The sequence below is a fragment of the Podarcis tiliguerta genome (genome assembly GCF_965153285.1).
Source record: "Podarcis tiliguerta genome assembly, chromosome: 11".
Lineage (NCBI taxonomy): Eukaryota > Metazoa > Chordata > Lepidosauria > Squamata > Lacertidae > Podarcis > Podarcis tiliguerta.
In genome coordinates this window covers 11,899,850-11,918,696 of record NC_139544.1, presented here as the reverse complement: position 1 = coordinate 11,918,696, position 18,847 = coordinate 11,899,850, and the positions used below count along the sequence as shown (strand labels likewise).

The 18,847-nt window shown below is 44.9% G+C and overlaps 1 protein-coding gene across 1 annotated transcript; it reads right to left on the bottom strand.

The window, feature by feature from the left end:
- Window positions 1-9,370: 9,370 nt before the first annotated feature.
- On the bottom strand, window positions 9,371-9,861 carry LOC310660215 (large ribosomal subunit protein eL27-like). Its single transcript, XM_083404524.1, has one exon. The coding sequence runs from the start codon at window positions 9,823-9,825 to the stop codon at window positions 9,415-9,417; it is 411 nt and encodes a 136-aa protein (XP_083260650.1). The 5' UTR covers window positions 9,826-9,861; the 3' UTR covers window positions 9,371-9,414.
- Between the last annotated feature and the right edge of the window lie 8,986 nt (window positions 9,862-18,847).

Here is an 18,847-nt window from a genome sequence, read left to right as displayed (position 1 = left end):
AATTTTAAGGTGCCAAGCACAAAACCCCTGGACCAGCTTGCCTGTAATTTGTCAGGAGGGGGCAGGGATCTCTCAATTAGGCAACGGGAAGCCTCCCTTCCCATCTGAGGATTCCCCGCCCCTTTCTGCTTGCACAAAAGTAGGAATGGGATTGGGGCTGCTCCGATGGGAAGGGAGGCATCGCGCTGCCCGAGCCTCGCCACCACTCTCAGCCCTCCTCCGCCTTCTATGCCTGACCCACTGCACCACTTCCCCACCCCTCACCACCACCACTGAAAAACCAACAATTCAGGGCTGCTTAGGCTCATGGAGAAAGGAGATAGAAGCCTGGGGAGGAAGGGGAAACATGGTGGTTGAGGTCAAGGCAGTGGCCGCCCCTCTGCCGCCGCCATCGCTGCAGCATCAACGTGATTTATTTATTTATTTATTTAAAGTGTCCCTGGGTTCATTGAAAAAAAATCTGGTAACCTTACTCTATACAACTCTACCCAATACTTTTCCAGCACATTCATGAGACATAACTGATTCTGCGAGGCATAAACTCTTTTGTATGACATAAAATCCTGTTGACTTTCAGTTCACACATAACATTTTCCCACATAGGATTCCCACAGGAATCCTTCAAAATGCACTCCCATGGAAGAAAGCGTTACCCAAGAACGGGTGCAGAGTAAACTTTGCGTACTCATTTCCTGTCATGGTCAGTTCCCTTCTGGGCAAATGATTTGTCAGCTTGTGTTTAGACACACATGCTATTTTTACTTCTTCTGTTTTGTCATGTCAGCCTTGAAATGAGCAGGAGTCTGCCGTGGAATTTAATAAGTTTAAGACTAATGCACACAAATAAGCAGTTACCTAGCAATTGTTTTAAATTGTTCCACATGGAAAATATGTGTGCAAGGTCTCACCCCCCAAATCCAGCGATATTCTTGACACATCTTATACTTCCATCAAGAAACTGCACTGATTGTATTCTGCTTTTGCCACATTCACCCTGAGCACTTAGAAAACCTCACAACTCCATGATACCACAGTCTTTTAAAGGTGAACTTACAGAAGGTAGAGGCTAGTTAGCTGATATCCCTTATAATTAGTAGACCATTGACTTTAAGAAGATGATGTGTTTGGTGGGGCCTGGGCTATGTAAGATGCAGGTGGCGCTGTGGTCTAAACCACTGAGCCTCTTGGGCTTGCCGATCAGAAGGTCAGTGGTTCAAACCCTGTGACGGGGTGAGCTCCCGTTGCTCTGTCCCAGCTCCTGCCAGCCTAAGCAGTTCAAAAGCACGCCAGAGCAAGTAGATAAATAGGTACCGCTATGGCGGGAAGGTAAACAGCATTTCTGTGCGCTCTGGTTTCTGTCACGGTGTTCCATTGTGCCAGAAATAGTTTAGTCATGCTGGCCACATGACCCGGAAAGCTGTCTGCAGACAAACACCAGCTCCCTCGGCCTGAAAGTGAGATGAGCAACCCCATTGTTGCCTTTGACCGGACTTAACCATCCAGGGGTCCTTTACCTTTACCTATGTAAGATGACAAGGACTTGAAACATCAAAAATTGCAATACAATGCTATTAACTATAAATGGGAACCAGAACTATGCTTCCTTTTCATCTCCTTTCCTTTACTTAGGCTCATAATAAATTAATGTTTCTCTAAAGTAAACAGAGTTTCAGCACTTCATTTTCCTTGTAAGCAAAGCTAACTCAGAATTTGCAAGATGTACAGCTGTTTAATAACAGAGTTCAACTTACAGTTGAGGCAAACAAATAGAAGGCATTAACCCAAAAATGCCCCGCCCCCAACACACACAAATTTCATCTGCTTCCCGCTTAGCAACAACTACTTTATAAGGCCATGACTATCCATATCTTTAACCATTTTCAGATATCCGCTTCCCTACGTTTCTCCAGAAATAATCGCTGGCTCGGATGAATCAGCAGAGGCAGTGGAAGATGTTAAGCTTTGTTTATGAAAATGGTATCGCTTTGCTTACATCCCAGCGATGAACTCTTTTGCTCCCATTGAGATAAAAACGGGGCACAATCCAGTAAGAGATGAGTCGCAGAGCTAAATCCCTTGAAAGCAATGGATTGTGCTGCTGACGCCATACACAGTTTTGCAGGGGTGCTCTTTCTGGGCCAAAAGCAAGTCAGCTGGGAACTACGGGAATGACGTCTCCTGTTTTTTGAGCATTTGTTCTGATTTGTTTGTGGGGAGTTCATATTTCATTCCATAAAATTCATATACGGCTTGATTGTAGAAAAAAGTGAGTTGTAGAGAAGGTAAATTGACTAAATCATGATGTCCTCATTGTTATCCCATGCTTTCCAGTGCATTTGGCCATTACTGTCCTTACTGGAAAAGTGTGTTATTTTTCAAAGTGGGTTTGTTGCACATGAGAGCCAAGTCTGCCTTAAGCGCACAACCAGTATGTGATTGAGTCTTACATACAAAATAGCGACAGCCTATGTCCTATTTCCGGAGGCAGATCGTCCAGATCTTTCTGTTTTGAGAAGACCACTCTGGTAAACCTCTTAACCCTATGCAGCTGGGAGTACATTGGTACAAAAGTGATTCCATATGTTTCAGGGAGTATTTAATGTGCTCTGAGAGAATACCAAGAACAGAGGGACCGAAGAACCGAAGAAGAACCTGCTGGATCAAGCCAGTGGCACCTCTAGTCTAGCTTCCTGTTTTCACAGTAGGCAACCAGATGTTTGTGGCAAGTTGGCAAGCAGTACTCAAGTGCAGCAACATCACTCTTCTCTCCATCAGTTGCTCTCTCTTCTGGCAGGCAACAACTCTCCAGGATCTCAGACACAGCAGCCTTTCACATCAGAAGAAGAAGAGTTTGGATTTGATATCCTGCCTTTCACTCCCTTTAAGGAGTCTCAAAGCAGCTAACATTCTCCTTTCCCTTCCTCCCCCACAACAAACACTCTGTGAGGTGAGAGGAGCTGAGAGACTTCAAAGAAGTGTGACTGGCCCAAGGTCACCCAGCAGCTGCATGTGGAGGAGTGGAGACGCGAACCCGGTTCCCCAGATTATGAGACTACCGCTCTTAACCACTACACCACACTGGCTGCTACCTGACTTTTTTACCTAAAGATAACAAGAGTTAAACCTGGGATTCTCTGCAAGCACATGCTCCCTCGTTGAGGCATGGTTCCTCTCCACAGGGTATTGTGCCGTGAGAAATAAACAAATTTGGAAAATCTACAGCTCCTGTGGGCCAAAGCACCCTGCACAGAGAAGGGCTACCCTCTGCATCTGTTTATTTCATTGCCTGTTTTAAACATTTATTTTAACCCCACCTTTCTAATATAATTCAAGGCAGTGAAGAAGAAGAAGAAGAAGAAGAAGAAGAAGAAGAAGAAGAAGAAGAAGAAGAAAGCAAAGGAAAAGCAGAGAAATAAGCTAGCAATAAAACAATTAAAAACAGTAGGAGAAAAAAAAGAAAACAACAACAACATGTATAATTATGCCAGGCAAGCAATAACAAAATGGCCAGTAATGGCCAATGTCTTCCCAAACTGGAAAGCCTTAATGCTGTTGTAGGCCAACAAAAGAGCAAACCATTCTTCCTTGGTACGACATTCAAAGCCTAGGCACAACAATTGAAGATGATGGTCCTGAATTGCTCCACTAAGTAGAAAATGTTCTCTGTTGAGCACTGGGATGGAGCTGCATGATGCTAAGCGAAGGCTAAAGGCATGCGCCCATAGAACTTTTGGGTTGCCCATTCATGGCTGTAATAGCTAAAGAGGGCTCACACGGCAACCATATAGTGGTTAAGTTCAAGCAGTTAAGCACTTGCCAAACACAGAGCGCACAGCCGCAACAGTAAATTTATCACATTTGTTGCATGAAATTCATGCCATCTTAAAAGTTCTCCTAGAATGCATCTTCCCAAGCAATGTTCCAGCTGAACTATCCAGAATACAATGTACATAATGTTACCTTCAAGGACACTTAATAAAGTCTTCCAGAAAAAAGGGAAAGATCCATTTCAAGTACGAGCGTCTTTCAAAGAACAAGAAACATTTCTTGGAGTTGTTCCAGTCTCGTATTATGTTTGGCATGCTGAGAAAACAAAAACATTTTAGCACACAGGAAATCAAAGCTACATCAACTATGCATGCCATGTCCTGTTGCAAGTAAATCCTGACGCTCAACAAATGGCCTGCATCATTCTGCAAAGGAAAAATCAACAATGGCAAGCACTGCTTGACATGAAATGAGTGCAGATTGAAATATTCACAGCAATCTGAATATTCAGCGGTGCTTTTTGTATAAAAAAACCCCCACCCCACTTTTTTTCTTTATCAAAATAAAGCCTAAAATGACCCACAACATAAAATCAACAAATACAGAATATACAATTGCTTATGAAAAAACAACAGCAGCAAAATCACATTAGAATGAAAATTGTATTCCTACACCAGCGGCATATAGCAGCAACTTTCAGTACAATAGTAGCAATTAATTTGTATGATTTGTATGATTCAGAGGCAGCGTGATATTGGCCTCATGCCTTTTGTGAGCTCCCTGTAGACATCTGGTGGATCACTGCAGGAAAAAGGGTTCTGCAATTGGATAAGCCTTTGGTCTGATCCAGTGAGACTCTTTTTATAATACATGTGATGGAATGCATTGGGGGTCATCTAAACTGACCATAAGTATTGAGGCAAGGAAGGCTTATTTTGCCTCATATTGTTCATGAGACAGAAAAGTGGTCAGTAGCTTACATCTCAGTAGCAGGGGCCATCTTCAGGCAGAAACAAAGTAAGAACATCCTCAGCATTGCTAAACAGAATGTCAAAGGTTGGAATTCCACATGTCTGGTTCCCTGTAATCCCAGAGATCCTTGCCCTCTGGTTGATGTTTCACAGAGGTTATCGGTTTCAATGCCAAGGTATTCCACTTAAAGTAAAGAAGCCAGATGTTACAGAAGCTCCCCTCCCAAACATTCCTGATTCGGAATGCTTGAAGTTTGTTGTGCGAATATGTAAAACTAAATGTGGGAGATTAATACAGCGGACGCTCGGGTTGCAAATGTGATCCGTGCAGGAGGCACGTTCGCAACCCGCAGTGCCGCATCTGCACACGTGTGGGTTGCTTCTGTGCATGCAAAACTGCTGAAACCTGGAAAATAATAATAATAATAATAATAATAATAATAATAATAATAATTTATTTGTACCCCGCCCATCTGGCTGGGTTTCCCCAGCCACTCTGGGCGGCTTCCACAGAAACAAAAAATACAGTAAAATATCACAGATTAAAAACTTCCCTAAACAGGGCTGCCTTAAGATGTCTTCTAAATGTCAGGTAGTTATTTATCGCTTTGACATCTGGTGGGAGGGTGTTCCACAGGGCGGGCGCCACTACCGAGAAGGCCCTCTGCCTGGTTCCCTGCGGCTTTGCTTCTCACAGCAAGGGAACCGCCAGAAGGCCCTCGGAGCTGGACCTCAGTGTCCGGGCAGAACGATGGGGGTGGAGACGCTCCTTCAGGTATACTGGGCCGAGGCCGTTTAGGGCTTTAAAGGTCAACACCAGCACTTTGAATTATGCTCGGAAACATACTCGGGTTACAAGTACCCGTTCTGGTACTTCTAGGTTTTGGCGTGTCCGTAACCTGAAAAATCGCAACCTGAAGCATCTGTAACCCGAGGTATGACTGTAGTCGATTCTACAGGAAGTGGATTGGATTGCCTTGCTCTCGGAAAGCTTTGCAATCTTGCTTAACAGAAGAACACCGAGTGCAGAAAAGCAAAAGGATAACTTCAGTTTCGTCACACTCCTTTAGTTTCCCAGGAAGGTTAGACAACCTTTGAGGTTTTCTTTAACGTGCTACTAAAACAATACATATGAAATGGAAGCTGCTGAGCTCATACCCAGAGAAGGAGCGTTCAGACAAATTCATGTCCTGTATTGGCACCAATAATTTCATAACTTGAGTGTTTTGATTTAAGCTCATGGCTCTTCTTTCACCCTATGTCTGAGAATCTGTGGACCTCTGTGAGGTCAGTGGATCTGGCTCACACCTCACTGACATAAAATGCACATCTTCTGAGCATATTCAGTCAGGAGATGCTCTAAGTTTGAAATGGGGAGGAGTGCTACTGTAAAAGAGCACATTCCTCACAATAATAATAATAACAATAATAATAAATTTTATTTATACCCTGCCCTCCCCAACCAGAGCCAGGCTCAGGGCGGCTAACACCAGTAAAATTACAGTAAAAACATAATGGGGGGGGACCAATTTAAAATACAGGTTAAAATGCAATTTAAAATGCAGCCTCATTTTAAAAGTAGCTCATAGATCAAAACCATAAGGGGAGGGAAACATAAGGGTCAGACTGAGTCCAAACCAAAGGCCAGGTAGAACAGCTCTGTCTTGCAGGCCCTGCAGAAAGATGTCAAGTCCTGCAGGGCCCTAGTCTCTTGTGACAGAGCACTCCACCAAGTCTGGGCCAGTACTGAAATGGCCCTGGCTCTAGTTGAAAAGAAGATCCAAAGTTCAATTTTTGGCATGGGTGTAGCCAGGATTTTTGTTGGGGGAGGGCAGGCCTTTTGTTAGGGGAGGGCAGAACCTCAGTTTGTATTTTTATTGATTTTGGGGGGCAGCTGCGCCTCCCTTGGCTACGCTCATGATTCATGGCATTCTCTAATCAAAAGGATCAGGTAGCAGGCGGGCTAACATTTATCTAAACAAATATTGTGTACTAAATGGAAGCATGGACTGGGATTTGAATCTGCTCTACCTATAAGTAAGTCTGTGACTTAAAGAGAGCACTTCCATATATCTTCACCTAGGGAGCTTCTGGACCAACTGTTTAATGAGCATACATGGTTTGCAAAAAAAACAACTTGCATGAAGGTTATACGATGTTGCCAGCTAGTGGTTGTTATCCCATACTTATGCCAGAGCAATTTGACATCATATTTCTAACTGGCCCTTTTCATGGTGAGAAAAGTGATGGGGTAATTGCGTTGGGACGTGGGTGGCGCTGTGGGTAAAAGCCTCAGCGCCTAGGGCTTGCCGATCGAAAGGTCGGCGGTTCGAATCCCCACGGCGGGGTGCGCTCCCGTTGCTCGGTCCCAGCGCCTGCCAACCTAGCAGTTCGAAAGCACCCCCGGGGGCAAGTAGATAAATAGGGACCGCTTACTAGCGGGAAGGTAAACGGCGTTTCCGTGTGGCTCTGGCTTGCCAGAGCAGCTTCGTCACGCTGGCCACGTGACCCGGAAGTGTCTCCAGACAGCGCTGGCCCCTGGCCTCTTGAGTGAGATGGGCGCACAACCCTAGAGTCTGTCAAGACTGGCCCGTACGGGCAGGGGTACCTTTACTTTTTAAAATTGCGTTAGGAAGTGCAAAATAACAGCCAAATTTTGTGCAAATAAACAACCCTTTGACATGAGAAACAGCCTGCGCAAGTGCCCTTTGATGCCTGCTTGCACCTGGCTTCTGAACCTCTGTTAATTTCATTCTTTATTTCTGGGCTAGAGATCCTCACAAATCACCCTAGAACTGAAGTCAAAGCCATACAACAAAACAGCATTTTTAGGATACTAGCGGCCGCAGTTTACCTTAACCAAATGCAGATTGGAGGGGGGAGGGGTCTTCTAAAAGAAAGATGAGAAAGGCTTGTCTGAGGACTCTAGAGAAGCACCGTCACTCAGCGTAGATAAATGAACAAAGTGGGTGATGTGGGAAAGAACATCTTTCTGTGAATTTTCACGCTGTAAAGTCATGGAATTCGAATCAGTGATAAGAAACATGAAGTCTACCCATCTCGATAACAAACACACACTGGAGGCCACCCCCCCCCAGTAGGTTTCCTTATAGAGTACTGAAACATCGGTCTCTGTAGCCCAATATGGCCTTCTCTGATTGGCAGTGGCTTTCCAGATTCTCAGGCTGGAATCTTTCCCATCAGTTGGTACCTGATCCTTTTAAGCAGAGAGGCCAGAGATGGAAGCAGTAAATTGTGTGCTTGTTCACTGAGCTCATTGTTTCAGTGCCCGCCAGCACATAATGGCTGATGTCATTAAATGGGTAGGCAAGCTGGAAATCCTTTTTCTCATGCCTATTGGGGGAGATATATATATATACACACACACATTTAAAACCAGCCCTAGGAATGTTTCGCTGAATATTTATTGCCAATTATTTCCAAAACACAGTCAAGGTCATGTCTCGTTGCACCTCGTAAATTGGGCACATTCTAGCAAGACTCCTTAAGAACATCTGGTTTCTCCACACACTTTGTCAGTGCAGTTCTGGATAGTGACATTTATTTATTTTATTTTCAGCCCATACACATTGGTATTTGCTCTTTCTGTGAACTTCTCGTCACGATGAATGGATATGCTAAAACATTTAAAGCCACACTAGATGTGCAGGCAGCTGCTATGAATATCCCACCCACTAAACAGTTACAGTGGTACCTCAGGTTACAAACACCTTGGGTTACAAACACTTCGGGGTACAGACTCCGCTAACCCAGAAATAGTACCTCGTGTTAAGAACTTTACCTCAGGATGAGAACAGAAATCGCGCGGCGGTGGCAGCGGGAGGTCCCATTGGCTAAAGTGGTGCCTCAGGTTAAGAACGGACCTCCGGAATGAATTAACTTTGTAACTAGAGGTACCACCATACAAGGGGTTGTGGAACCTGATTCTCACTATGAAAGCATTGTGGTGGCTATTGCCCCACATAGCTGGGTGTTACGGACTGGCTGAACACAGAGGAATGGTGGGAGGCAGTAGCTGGGGAACTCCCAAGGGAAGAAGTCTCAGAGTCTGGGGTGTGGCGGTGGGACAACGCTACCTGGTCAGAGGGGGAAGAGGGAGAAGATTGGAAGGTGGAGGTGCCAGAAGCTGAAGCCATTGCAGGGTTTAATGATCAGGGAGAGTCTGTGGCAGGGAGAGAAGCCCAGAAGCTGAGGCAAAAGCAGGAGAGGAAGGAGGTAAAGAGACAGAGATGAGCCAGGCTGGTGAAGAAGCCAGGGTGTCTCCCCCTCCTACTGCAACAAGCTCCCATCCCCGCTGGTCTCCCAGGACCAAAAGAGGCATGAAGAGAGAGGAGCAGAGACAAGCACATCATCGTAGTCTCAGATTGCTTGGGAATGAGATTTAGGCAGCTGTGAGAAGGTGGGGACGATCAGCCTTCACAGCTGCCCAGCTGCCTCATAGAGGCAAGACCTGCTGAGAAGTGTTGCTGGCACTCCTGAGCTGACCATGTTTCTTCTTCTTCTTCTTCTTCTTCTTCTTCTTCTTCTTCTTCTTCTTCTTCTTCTTCTTCTTCTTCCTCTTCTTCTCCTCCTCCTCCTCCTCCTCCTCCTCCTCCTCCTCCTCCTCCTCCTTCTTGGCTTTTCAAAAATATTTATTGGTGCAAATGCATGCCACTCAGAATCTGAGCTTCAGGAAAAACCACTTGTTCTTGCCTGGCTTGTATCTCTCCTCCAATTTCACTTTGTCCTCCCGCCGAGCTTCACGTTTCAGCGCAGGGTCGGTAAAGAAATCCTTGTTGACAACGGTCTTGCCAAGAGGAATATCAACGGAGTACCTGGTAGGCACCAAGTGGTTGTAATTGTAGACCTTCACAAAGGACTTGATCTTGGAACGCTTGGCAATCTTCTTCTTGCCGATGCTTGCTGTCACTTTGCGTGGGTAGCGATCGATGCCAGCCACCACAGAGTGGCTGCAGGGGCAGTCAGAGGTGCCATCATCAATATTCTTAACAATAACAGCCTTGCGTCCGGAGTAACGCCCAGCGAGGCCAAGGATGACTTTCCCTGGTTTCATAAACTTGCCCATCTCGGAGCTGAGGCAGCGATGGCACCCACACCGGAAGAGGCACCATGTTTCTTCTAATAAAGAGTTAACTTCACTTACTCCAGTGATTTATTCCTGACACCTACTCCTGACACTAGGACTTATAAGGGGGGAAATAGTTAATACCTCCTTCCTACCCCTTTCCCCATCCTTCGAGCACTGGACCAGCCTACAGATCTATGGGTGGAGTTGGGGGAATGATACTCTTAGTGCTGCTATGAAACATTGTAGATGGTTTGAGTAGGAATAGGTGAATTTAAACTCAAGGTAGCTGTGTCCTCCAGAGGTTTTGGACTGCAACTCCCATCAGCCCTACCTAGTGGGTGAAGGCTGCCTTAGAATATATATCTGTTTGAGCTCATGCTTTTCTTAGGTTACATTCTTCATGATGAACTTGAAGGTAATGCCCTAGAGAATATAATATTGTGTTTACCGTATTTTTCGCTCCATAAGGCACACCTGACCATAAGGCGCACCTACTTTATGGGGGGGGGGGGATTCAAGGGGAAAAAATACGCGGCTCTTGGGGGCTTTTGCGGGAGGTGGGGGGAGTGAGAGAGGAGCCTCGCTCTGTCCCTTCCCCCACCTCCCGCAAAAGCCAGGGATAGCCGCGCGAAACCTCCCCAGGGCAGTGGGATGAAGGCTCCCCGCTGCCCTGCGGAGGCTTCGCGGGCTACCCCAGAGCTGCTCGACCCAAAGAGCAGGTCGGGGCTGGCGAGGGAAGCCCGGTCCCCCCCACCCCAGCTACAGGGACCACACATTCACTCCATAAGATGCACAGATATTTCCCCTTAGATTTTAAGAGGAAAACAGTGTGTCTTATGGAGCAAAAAATACGGTATTTAAAAGGAAAGAAAAAAAGGAGAAAAAAAGAAATCCCATTAAACTTCTCCTTCCCATAAGAGGCTGACATAACAGGTTTCTTCAGGCATGGTGATGGGCTGTAGAAACATTAAATAAGTGGCAATCTCATTCTGTGCAATTTATACATTCAGAAGGTTGGTTTAGGACAAGATTTTGTGATTTTGCCTCTCGAGAATCAGGAGTCCTTGTGGGAAGCATTTTACTGTAGAGGAAAGTGTCAGAGCACTGGCTTGTTTAAGTTTATGGGGTGCATTTTTATGGCATAAAGGTATATGACCTTTGCCCTTAACTCCAGGCCTTCCCGACATAATTCATCTTTATCAATAACAGATGTTTCATCATTTTGACCATCCACTATAGAAACAGCTGACATGCTTCAGTGGATAGGATACTGGTGTTTTCATGTTGTTGCACCAAGTCCCCTTTACGTGAGGAACAAGTACCTGGTGAGACACTTTTTCCATTCTCCTTTTCTGGTTATTTTACCTACGAGGACAGTTCTGCTTATTCCAAAAAGAGGCAGCATCCCTTTGAAGTTGATGAAGGAGGCCAGCCAAGATCCAGGATGGAGTTTCAGACACACATCTGTTTGCATTTCAGTACGGCAGCAGTCAACAGGGACATTGCTCAGATGTGAAGTAAGAAAACACATCATGAATTCCTCTGAATCCTCTGGGGAATTCCATTTCTTTTGTTGAACTGAAAGCAGACATGTGGTTCCTTGGAATTCTGAGGACAGCTGTTTTGAGTGAGTGCTCTGGTAGGGAGTAATTTTAGTAATACGACTCCCAACAGGCCAGGTTCAATTCCTTTCCTCCACCCCCTCCACCCCTTGTGCAATTTCCCCCTTGTGCAAGTTCTGCCTCATTTTAAACCCCATGCATTGGTTCTCACACAGATGGGAACCAAATTCATCATAGGGATCTTAAATCCATGAGCTAGATTTAGGATGAATCATGCAGTTCCCAGAGTTTTCACTGATTCCCACCAATGCCGGATGAAATCAAAGTTACAGCCGCCATAAAGATCTGGATGGCAGGAGACATCATTTTACTGAAGCTTCCATACCCTCCAACATTTCTCCGATGAAAATAGGGACGGCCCATTCCATAATGATAATTTTACTATTTATACCCCACACATCTGACTGGGTTGCCCCAGCCACTCTGGGCAGCTTCCAACATATATAAAAACACAATAAAACATTAAACTTTTTTTTTTAAAAAAGCCTTCCCTATACAGGATTGCCTTCAGATGGCTCAGGGGTTGGATAACTCCATACCCTCCAACATTTCTCCAATGAAAATAGGGACATCCTAGGGGAAAGTGGGATATTCCAGGATCAAATCAGAAACCCAGATGGCTTCTGTAAATCAGGGATGTCCCTGGAAAATAAGGACACTTTGAGGGTCTCCCCTCTCCCCCAAACTACTCTGAATTTACTTAAATGATCAACACATGGAACCATGGCAGGATCCAATCCAGGTCTGAGTGGCTCCGGGAGTGGCTCTGGGAGGTGAGGCAGAGGAGGAATAGGTATTTTTTCATTAAAATCCTAATTCACACTTATTGAGCCAACATGTAAATTGAAACACAGTGATCCTTTGAAATTGTCACTTCTTCAAATTCTGAAATGCAGTTCTCCAATTAAACAACATGGACAAAAATGCATATACAGTGGTGCCTCGCAAGACGAAAAGAATCCGTTCCGCGAGTCTCTTCGTCTTGCGGTTTTTTCGTCTTGCGAAGCAACCCTATTAGCGGATTAGCGGATTAGCGCTATTAGCGGTTTAGCGGCTATTAGCGGCTATTAAAGGCTTAAGGGATTAGCGGATTAGCTGCTAAAAGGCTATTAGCAGCTTAGTGCCTTAGAAAAAGGGGGTGGGGAGTGGAAAAAAATCGCAAGAATCGCAAGACATTTTCGTCTTGCGAAGCAAGCCCATAGAGAAATTCGTCCTGCGAAGCGCATTGAAAAAAGGAAAACCCTTTCGTCTAGCGGGTTTTCCGTCTTGCGAGGCATTCGTCTTGCGGGGCACCACTGTATTGGGGGGAAGTGTACATAAAAATGCTTAAGTTAGTGAACGTGACATAAAAATGCATTATATTATGGAAAATTGCATGTGGTTATGTTTATGTTTACCTCAGAAACTGATGGGATGATGGTAAGGCTGGGGACATGCTAATTTTATCACCCTTTGATTCAGGTCCCCATTCCCAAGTTGGCTATTCAGACTTTGTGAAATCTACAGCATTGTTATGAGGCCTTGACCTTAAGGGATGCAAGTGGCGCTGTGGTCTAAACCACCGAACCTCTTGGGCTTGCCAATTGGAAGGTCAGTGGTTTGAATCCTCGTGACTGGGTGAACTCCCACTGCTCTGTCCCAGCTCCTGCCAACCTAGCAGTTCAAAAGCACACCAGTGCAAGTAGATAAATAGGTACCACTGTGGTGGGAAGGTAAAAGGCATTTCCGTGTGCTCTGGTTTCCGTCACGGTGTCCCATTGCGCCAGGAGCGGTTTGGTCATGCTGGCCACATGACCCGGAAAGCTGCCTGTGGAAAAACACAGACTCCCTCGGCCTGAAAGCGAAATGAGTGCCGCCACCCCATAGTCATCTTTGACTGGATTTAACCATCTAGGCGTCCTTGACCTTGACCTCAACAAATCCTACACTTCTGTTCATGACTTGGATAGAACTTCCATCATTGTCAAAGTGAGCTACACCTGCTTACTAAAGCCAATGACATAATGACAGCTGTTGGAACAGATAAGATTTTTTTTAATTGCAATTTTTATTTTTTCACTTTTTACAGCACATCACACGATCGTACAAATATGAAATCAAATTTCCCACCCTAAGCAAGAAGATGAATTTTAGGCAATGCCTCAGAAATGACATCCAAATAAAATAATAAGTTCCTGACTCAGACAACCCCATGCAAATAAGACAATGTATGTGGTAACAAAATAGTTTTACACTGTAAGGGGAGTTTTCTGTTTTCCATTTTATCCATGTACCTCATAAAGCAATACCGATCAGTTGCGAAAGAGTCTTCATGCCTCAAACTTATATTTTATTAGTCAAATTTTACATAAGTATTGTTTGCTATACTTTATAGCACCAATTTGACAAAGAAACACCCTACAAATTCTTCCAAGATCTTGTTATTAAGAGTCTGGCCACTAGTAAAAGATAACATATTATGGGTTTAAACCCTACGTTTGTGTTATGTCCTGTAAAAAAAACTGAACAGCGCCAGCTGGGGACATTCAGAGGAGTATTGTCTGGTAATCACTTTTATTTCAACAAATTACTTCCCAGAACTGAGCCACTTTCTGACATGTCCACCACATATGTTGATTCAAGCCTAGCATTCCACAGCCTCTCTAGAAGTTTGACGCACAGGAGGGGATAATATGGACTAAACCTGGATCAGATTTTGTACCTGACACCCAAATATATGTTCATGTCACTAATTGATATAGCTTTAAAAAGCAACAATGCTCAAATCAGTGGATTCATGTGTGCTATTGCAACAACAAAATACAGGGGGGGGGGTGTGGGTGTTCAGAAATAAATAAATAATGTTTTCAATATTGTATACAGTGGTACCTCAGGTTACATACGCTTCAGGTTACATACGCTTCAGGTTACAGACTCCGCTAACCCAGAAATAGTGCTTCAGGTTAAGAACTTTGCTTCAGGATGAGAACAGAAATCAGGCTCCGGCGGCGCAGCAGCAGCCGGAGGCCCCATTAGCTAAAATGGTGCTTCAGGTTAAGAACAGTTTCAGGTTAAGTACGGAGCTCCGGAACGAATTAAGTACTTAACCTGAGGTACCACTGTATTCTCATCTTGTGTTGAAAAGCTCTCTGAAAGCTGGGATTTCTAATGACAAAAGAGATGTTATCAAAGCAGGAGCAGGCACACTATCCCATCATCTGAATTTCCCAGAGGCATCTATCTATTATCTATCTACCTACCTATCTATCTATCTATCTATCTATCTATCTATCATCTATCTATCTATCTATCATCTCTATTTACGTCATGAGTATGTGCTCCAAGTTCTTTAAGTCCCTAGCAATCCCCTTTTCTGCCTGTATGTTCAGCGCATACACTGAGAAAGGTTTCCCTCAAGGCTCAGCTGTTGCTGCAACCTGAAGGATGGCAAAAAACAGGCAGCCCAGCTCAGAGAAATAAAACTTTCCCTGCAAAGAAATTATACTCTAGCATAAAACCAGGACTCCCAATTCTAGAAGAGCTGGGCATACACCAAATGAAATTTCTCCCAACTTTACCATGCATATAATTACTGCTGTGGCAATATGTACAATGGGCCAACATATTTTATGGCTTGTTTTCTTCAAATACACACGGGGAATACCATAATCATAACTCTGCCTGTTGCAGAAGCGTATATTGCCTGTGACACATGGGCATGGTTTGGGACAAGGTGGCCTTGCCAAAGCTGAAATGTTTGTTTTTGTTTTTCTGAGAAGCTTAGCTAGCTGAGAGCCTGGTTCTATGCCCATTTAAGTCCATTGGAACATGGGAAAGCCAGCTGTGCTGGAAGATGAAGCAATCTGAGTCTCTTCCCACTGCTGGGTAGAAGCGAAAGCCGCAAAAATCCAAGCCTGCGGGTGAGGATGCATTGGAGAGAGAGGGCTAGAGAGGGAGCCAAAATGGCAGGACAGCTGATTGTATCAGAGAACATGTAAGAGTTGGGCTCTACTTGGATTCTTGGCAGGGTGTGGTAGAGTTTCACCTGTAAAGGACCTGCTTGGCTGGTTTGTTGCCTTCTATTGCTGCTGTAGTTCATTAGCCCAATTCCTACACCATATACCTGTAGAAGGAACGAACATAAGAAGGTAAGAGGTGCCCTGTCAGATGATACCAACAGCCTATCTAGTCTAGCACCCTCTTTCTCTAGTACCCAACCAGATACCTTTGGGAAGCCCAGATGTAGGACGGGAAGGCAATAGCCCTCTTCCACTGTTATTCCCCCAGTGACCAGTGGCATAACATGGATTGTTGGTGCCTGGGATGCATGCAGACACTCTCTCTCCTCCTTCTCCTGTCCCCTTTCCTTTCTCTCTCTCCTCCTCCTCCTTCTCCTCTCCCCTTTCCTTTTGTGTTGGCTCCAGGGTTTTCCTGGCCCCGGAGCGCCCCTGGGCAGTTGGCCAGGTGGCTGGGTGTTCTCGTTCCTGGCTCAATTTGGGTCACGGGGGGGGGCAGCGGCTCCCCCAGTTGACACGCCGGGAGTCCCCAGTTCCCCTTCGGTAGTGGCAGCGACAGCCTCAGCCTAGTAGCTTCAGGAGCTGCTCGCTGCCATGGCGCCTGCCAGTTTGCCTCGCCGGAAGTCCCCGTATGATGCTTCTTGAGCCGTTGAACCAACCGCACAATATTCATTCCCTACTAATAAATATACAACACTTAAAATATACATCCAGGGACATTAAATGAAATCCGGGGACATTCCGGGGATGGATTTTGTCCCGAGGACTGTCCCCGGGAAGCAGGGACGTGTGGTTACCATATGTTAATGTCTGCATTGTACAGTCATACCTTGAGTTGTGTTTGCTTTACGTTGCATTTTTTCATGTTATGAATGCGGCAAACCCGGAAGTGTTTACTTCCGGGTTCGCCACTTCGCTCCTGCACACGTGCAGAAGCGGTGATCTACTTACGGACTTTTCGGAGTGCGAACGGCATCCAGAATGGATCGTGTCCATAAGTAGACGTACCACTGTACTTGAACTTTCCCACAACATTAAAGTCCTTTTCAGAAATATGGTGGAATGTATGACCCTCATTTCTGTGTTATTTGCTTCCAGGAAGAAAAAACCTACTTGCAAACAACACAGAAATGAATGCTGAGATTGCCCTCTGGAAGCGGCTTCTATGTTGTGTGAAAGCTCAACTATTAACAGTGAAAGCTCAAATTAACAGTTAGGGAAATGGAATAAACTGCCATGTGAATCTCGCCTACATTAATGGGCATCACCATATCTCGTGGAAGTGAATTTCAAAGTTTTAATATGTGCTGCACCTGGGCAAAGGAAGGTTTCCTCTTCTCTGTTCCAAATCTCCCATACTTCAGCTTCATGGGATCTACCCATTCCAGTATTATCAGAGATGGAGAAAAAATTCAGCACATCCAAGTGGACGGCCATTCCTACATCCTATGACAATGAATTCAATAGTTCCTCACTGCCTCCCATTCCAGCAGTGTTGAGAAATTATTGGTAGATTGCACCCTTCGGCTAAATATCCAAAGACATTTTTATAATCTAAGCATTGGGAGGGGAGGGGGGTTACTATATTTAATAAGCCTGTGCCTTTATCCCAGGAAAGATCCTGACTTACTTTATCCCAGTTGGAATGAGGTAATCTTGCCTTCAGGCTACAAGCTTGTTAATGAAAAGCAGATGGGGTGGACGGAAATTTAACCACAGAAAGAAATTGCCTTTAAACAAAATAATTTTTTAGGAACAGAGAACCCATTTGTATGTTCAGACAAGCTACTTAGCAAGGCTATAGACATAGAGAGAGAGGCAAACAGAAAAAAAAATTAGGCCTATTTTGATCTGCCTGAGAAAAATCTAGAATCATGCTGGGACTTGACAGAAAATGATACAGCTCTGAACTGACCTGGTGCCAAGGGTTGTGGTTCATGATGTGCCAGCTAAGCAGTTCTGGAAATTCTCAGTTCATCCATTACTGGTCTACTATGAATCAGCTCATCGCAACTTTCTCATTTGGTTACATCCAGAGGGTTGGAGGCTCTCTCTTCCTGGATGTCTTTCCCATAGTAGCTCCCAAAATCCAGGAGGCAGGAGATAGCTGAACTCTTAATGAAACCCACAAGTCTCATCTCTGACTCCTCCACAGGTATAACAGAAACATGTTGTTCCCCAGTCTTTGTAGCTATGGATGACCATCACCAAAGGAAATGGGAACAGATCCCCTATGCCACCCACCTGTAATTCAAGCACAGACTGAACATGTGTGGATTGTGATTTGCAGCAGGAGTAAACAGAGCTGTGGTATATATTAAAAAGGTTAATATGGATGGTTAAGTCCAGTCAAAGGCGACTATGGAGTTGTGGTGCTCCTTTCACTTCAGGCCGAGGGAGCCAGCGTTTAACTGCAGACAGCTTTCTAGGTCATGTGCCCATTTCTGGCACAATGGGACACCTTGATGGAAACCAGAGCACACAGAAACGCCATTTACCTTCCCACCACAGCAGTACCTATTTATCTACTTGCACTGGTGTGGTTTCAAACTGCTAGGTAGGCAGAAGCTGGAACGGAGCAACGGGAGCTCACTGCATTGCGCAGATTTGAACTGCCAATCTTCCGATCAGCAAGCCCAAGAGACTCAGTGGTTGACACCACAGCACCACCCGCTCCCCTACAAAGTTGTGGACCAGACTGCCATCCCCAGCCAGACACAGAAAGACATGTTGGGAAGATCAAAGCAGTAGGACTGAGCAGTAGGATTAAGGTTGGAAGCCCATGGCCACCACCAGAGTCCTCTTAAACAGTAGCTGTGGTGCTATGACAACAAGTAGGGATGGTGGTTCTCCCTTGGTACACCTAGAACTCAAGTATTGTCTTCCTCTTGGTGACTTCTTGCCACTTATGCCATGAAGGTGCAGTTTTGTGCAGACCAACAGCAGGGACAGAAGAACTCTGGGTGGGGTGAATTTTTAACACTCCACTGTAAGCGTGGACTTTTCCAGATAAATAAATAAATAAATAAATAAATAAATAAATAAATAAATAAATTCTTATATTCCACCCATCTGACTGGGTTACACCAGCCACTCTGGATGGCTTCCAACAAAATACAGCTTCACAGTTTCATCCTAAAACATCTTCTCTTCAGTTTGCCCCATGGAGTGCAATCAAAGGGTAAAAAATTTGCAAGATCTCTCACCTCTCAGCTTAAAACAGGAGTGCCCAAACTTTTTTCAAAGAGGGCCAGATTTGATGAAGTGAACATGCATGAGGGCCGACCAAAGGTGTTGAGCTTTTTTTTAGGATTGAAGGTGCTGAGCTTTTTTAAAAGGATTTTACACCAAAGTTGTTAACCTTTTTTTTAGAACCCAGAGAAGGAACTAAACTGATCAGAG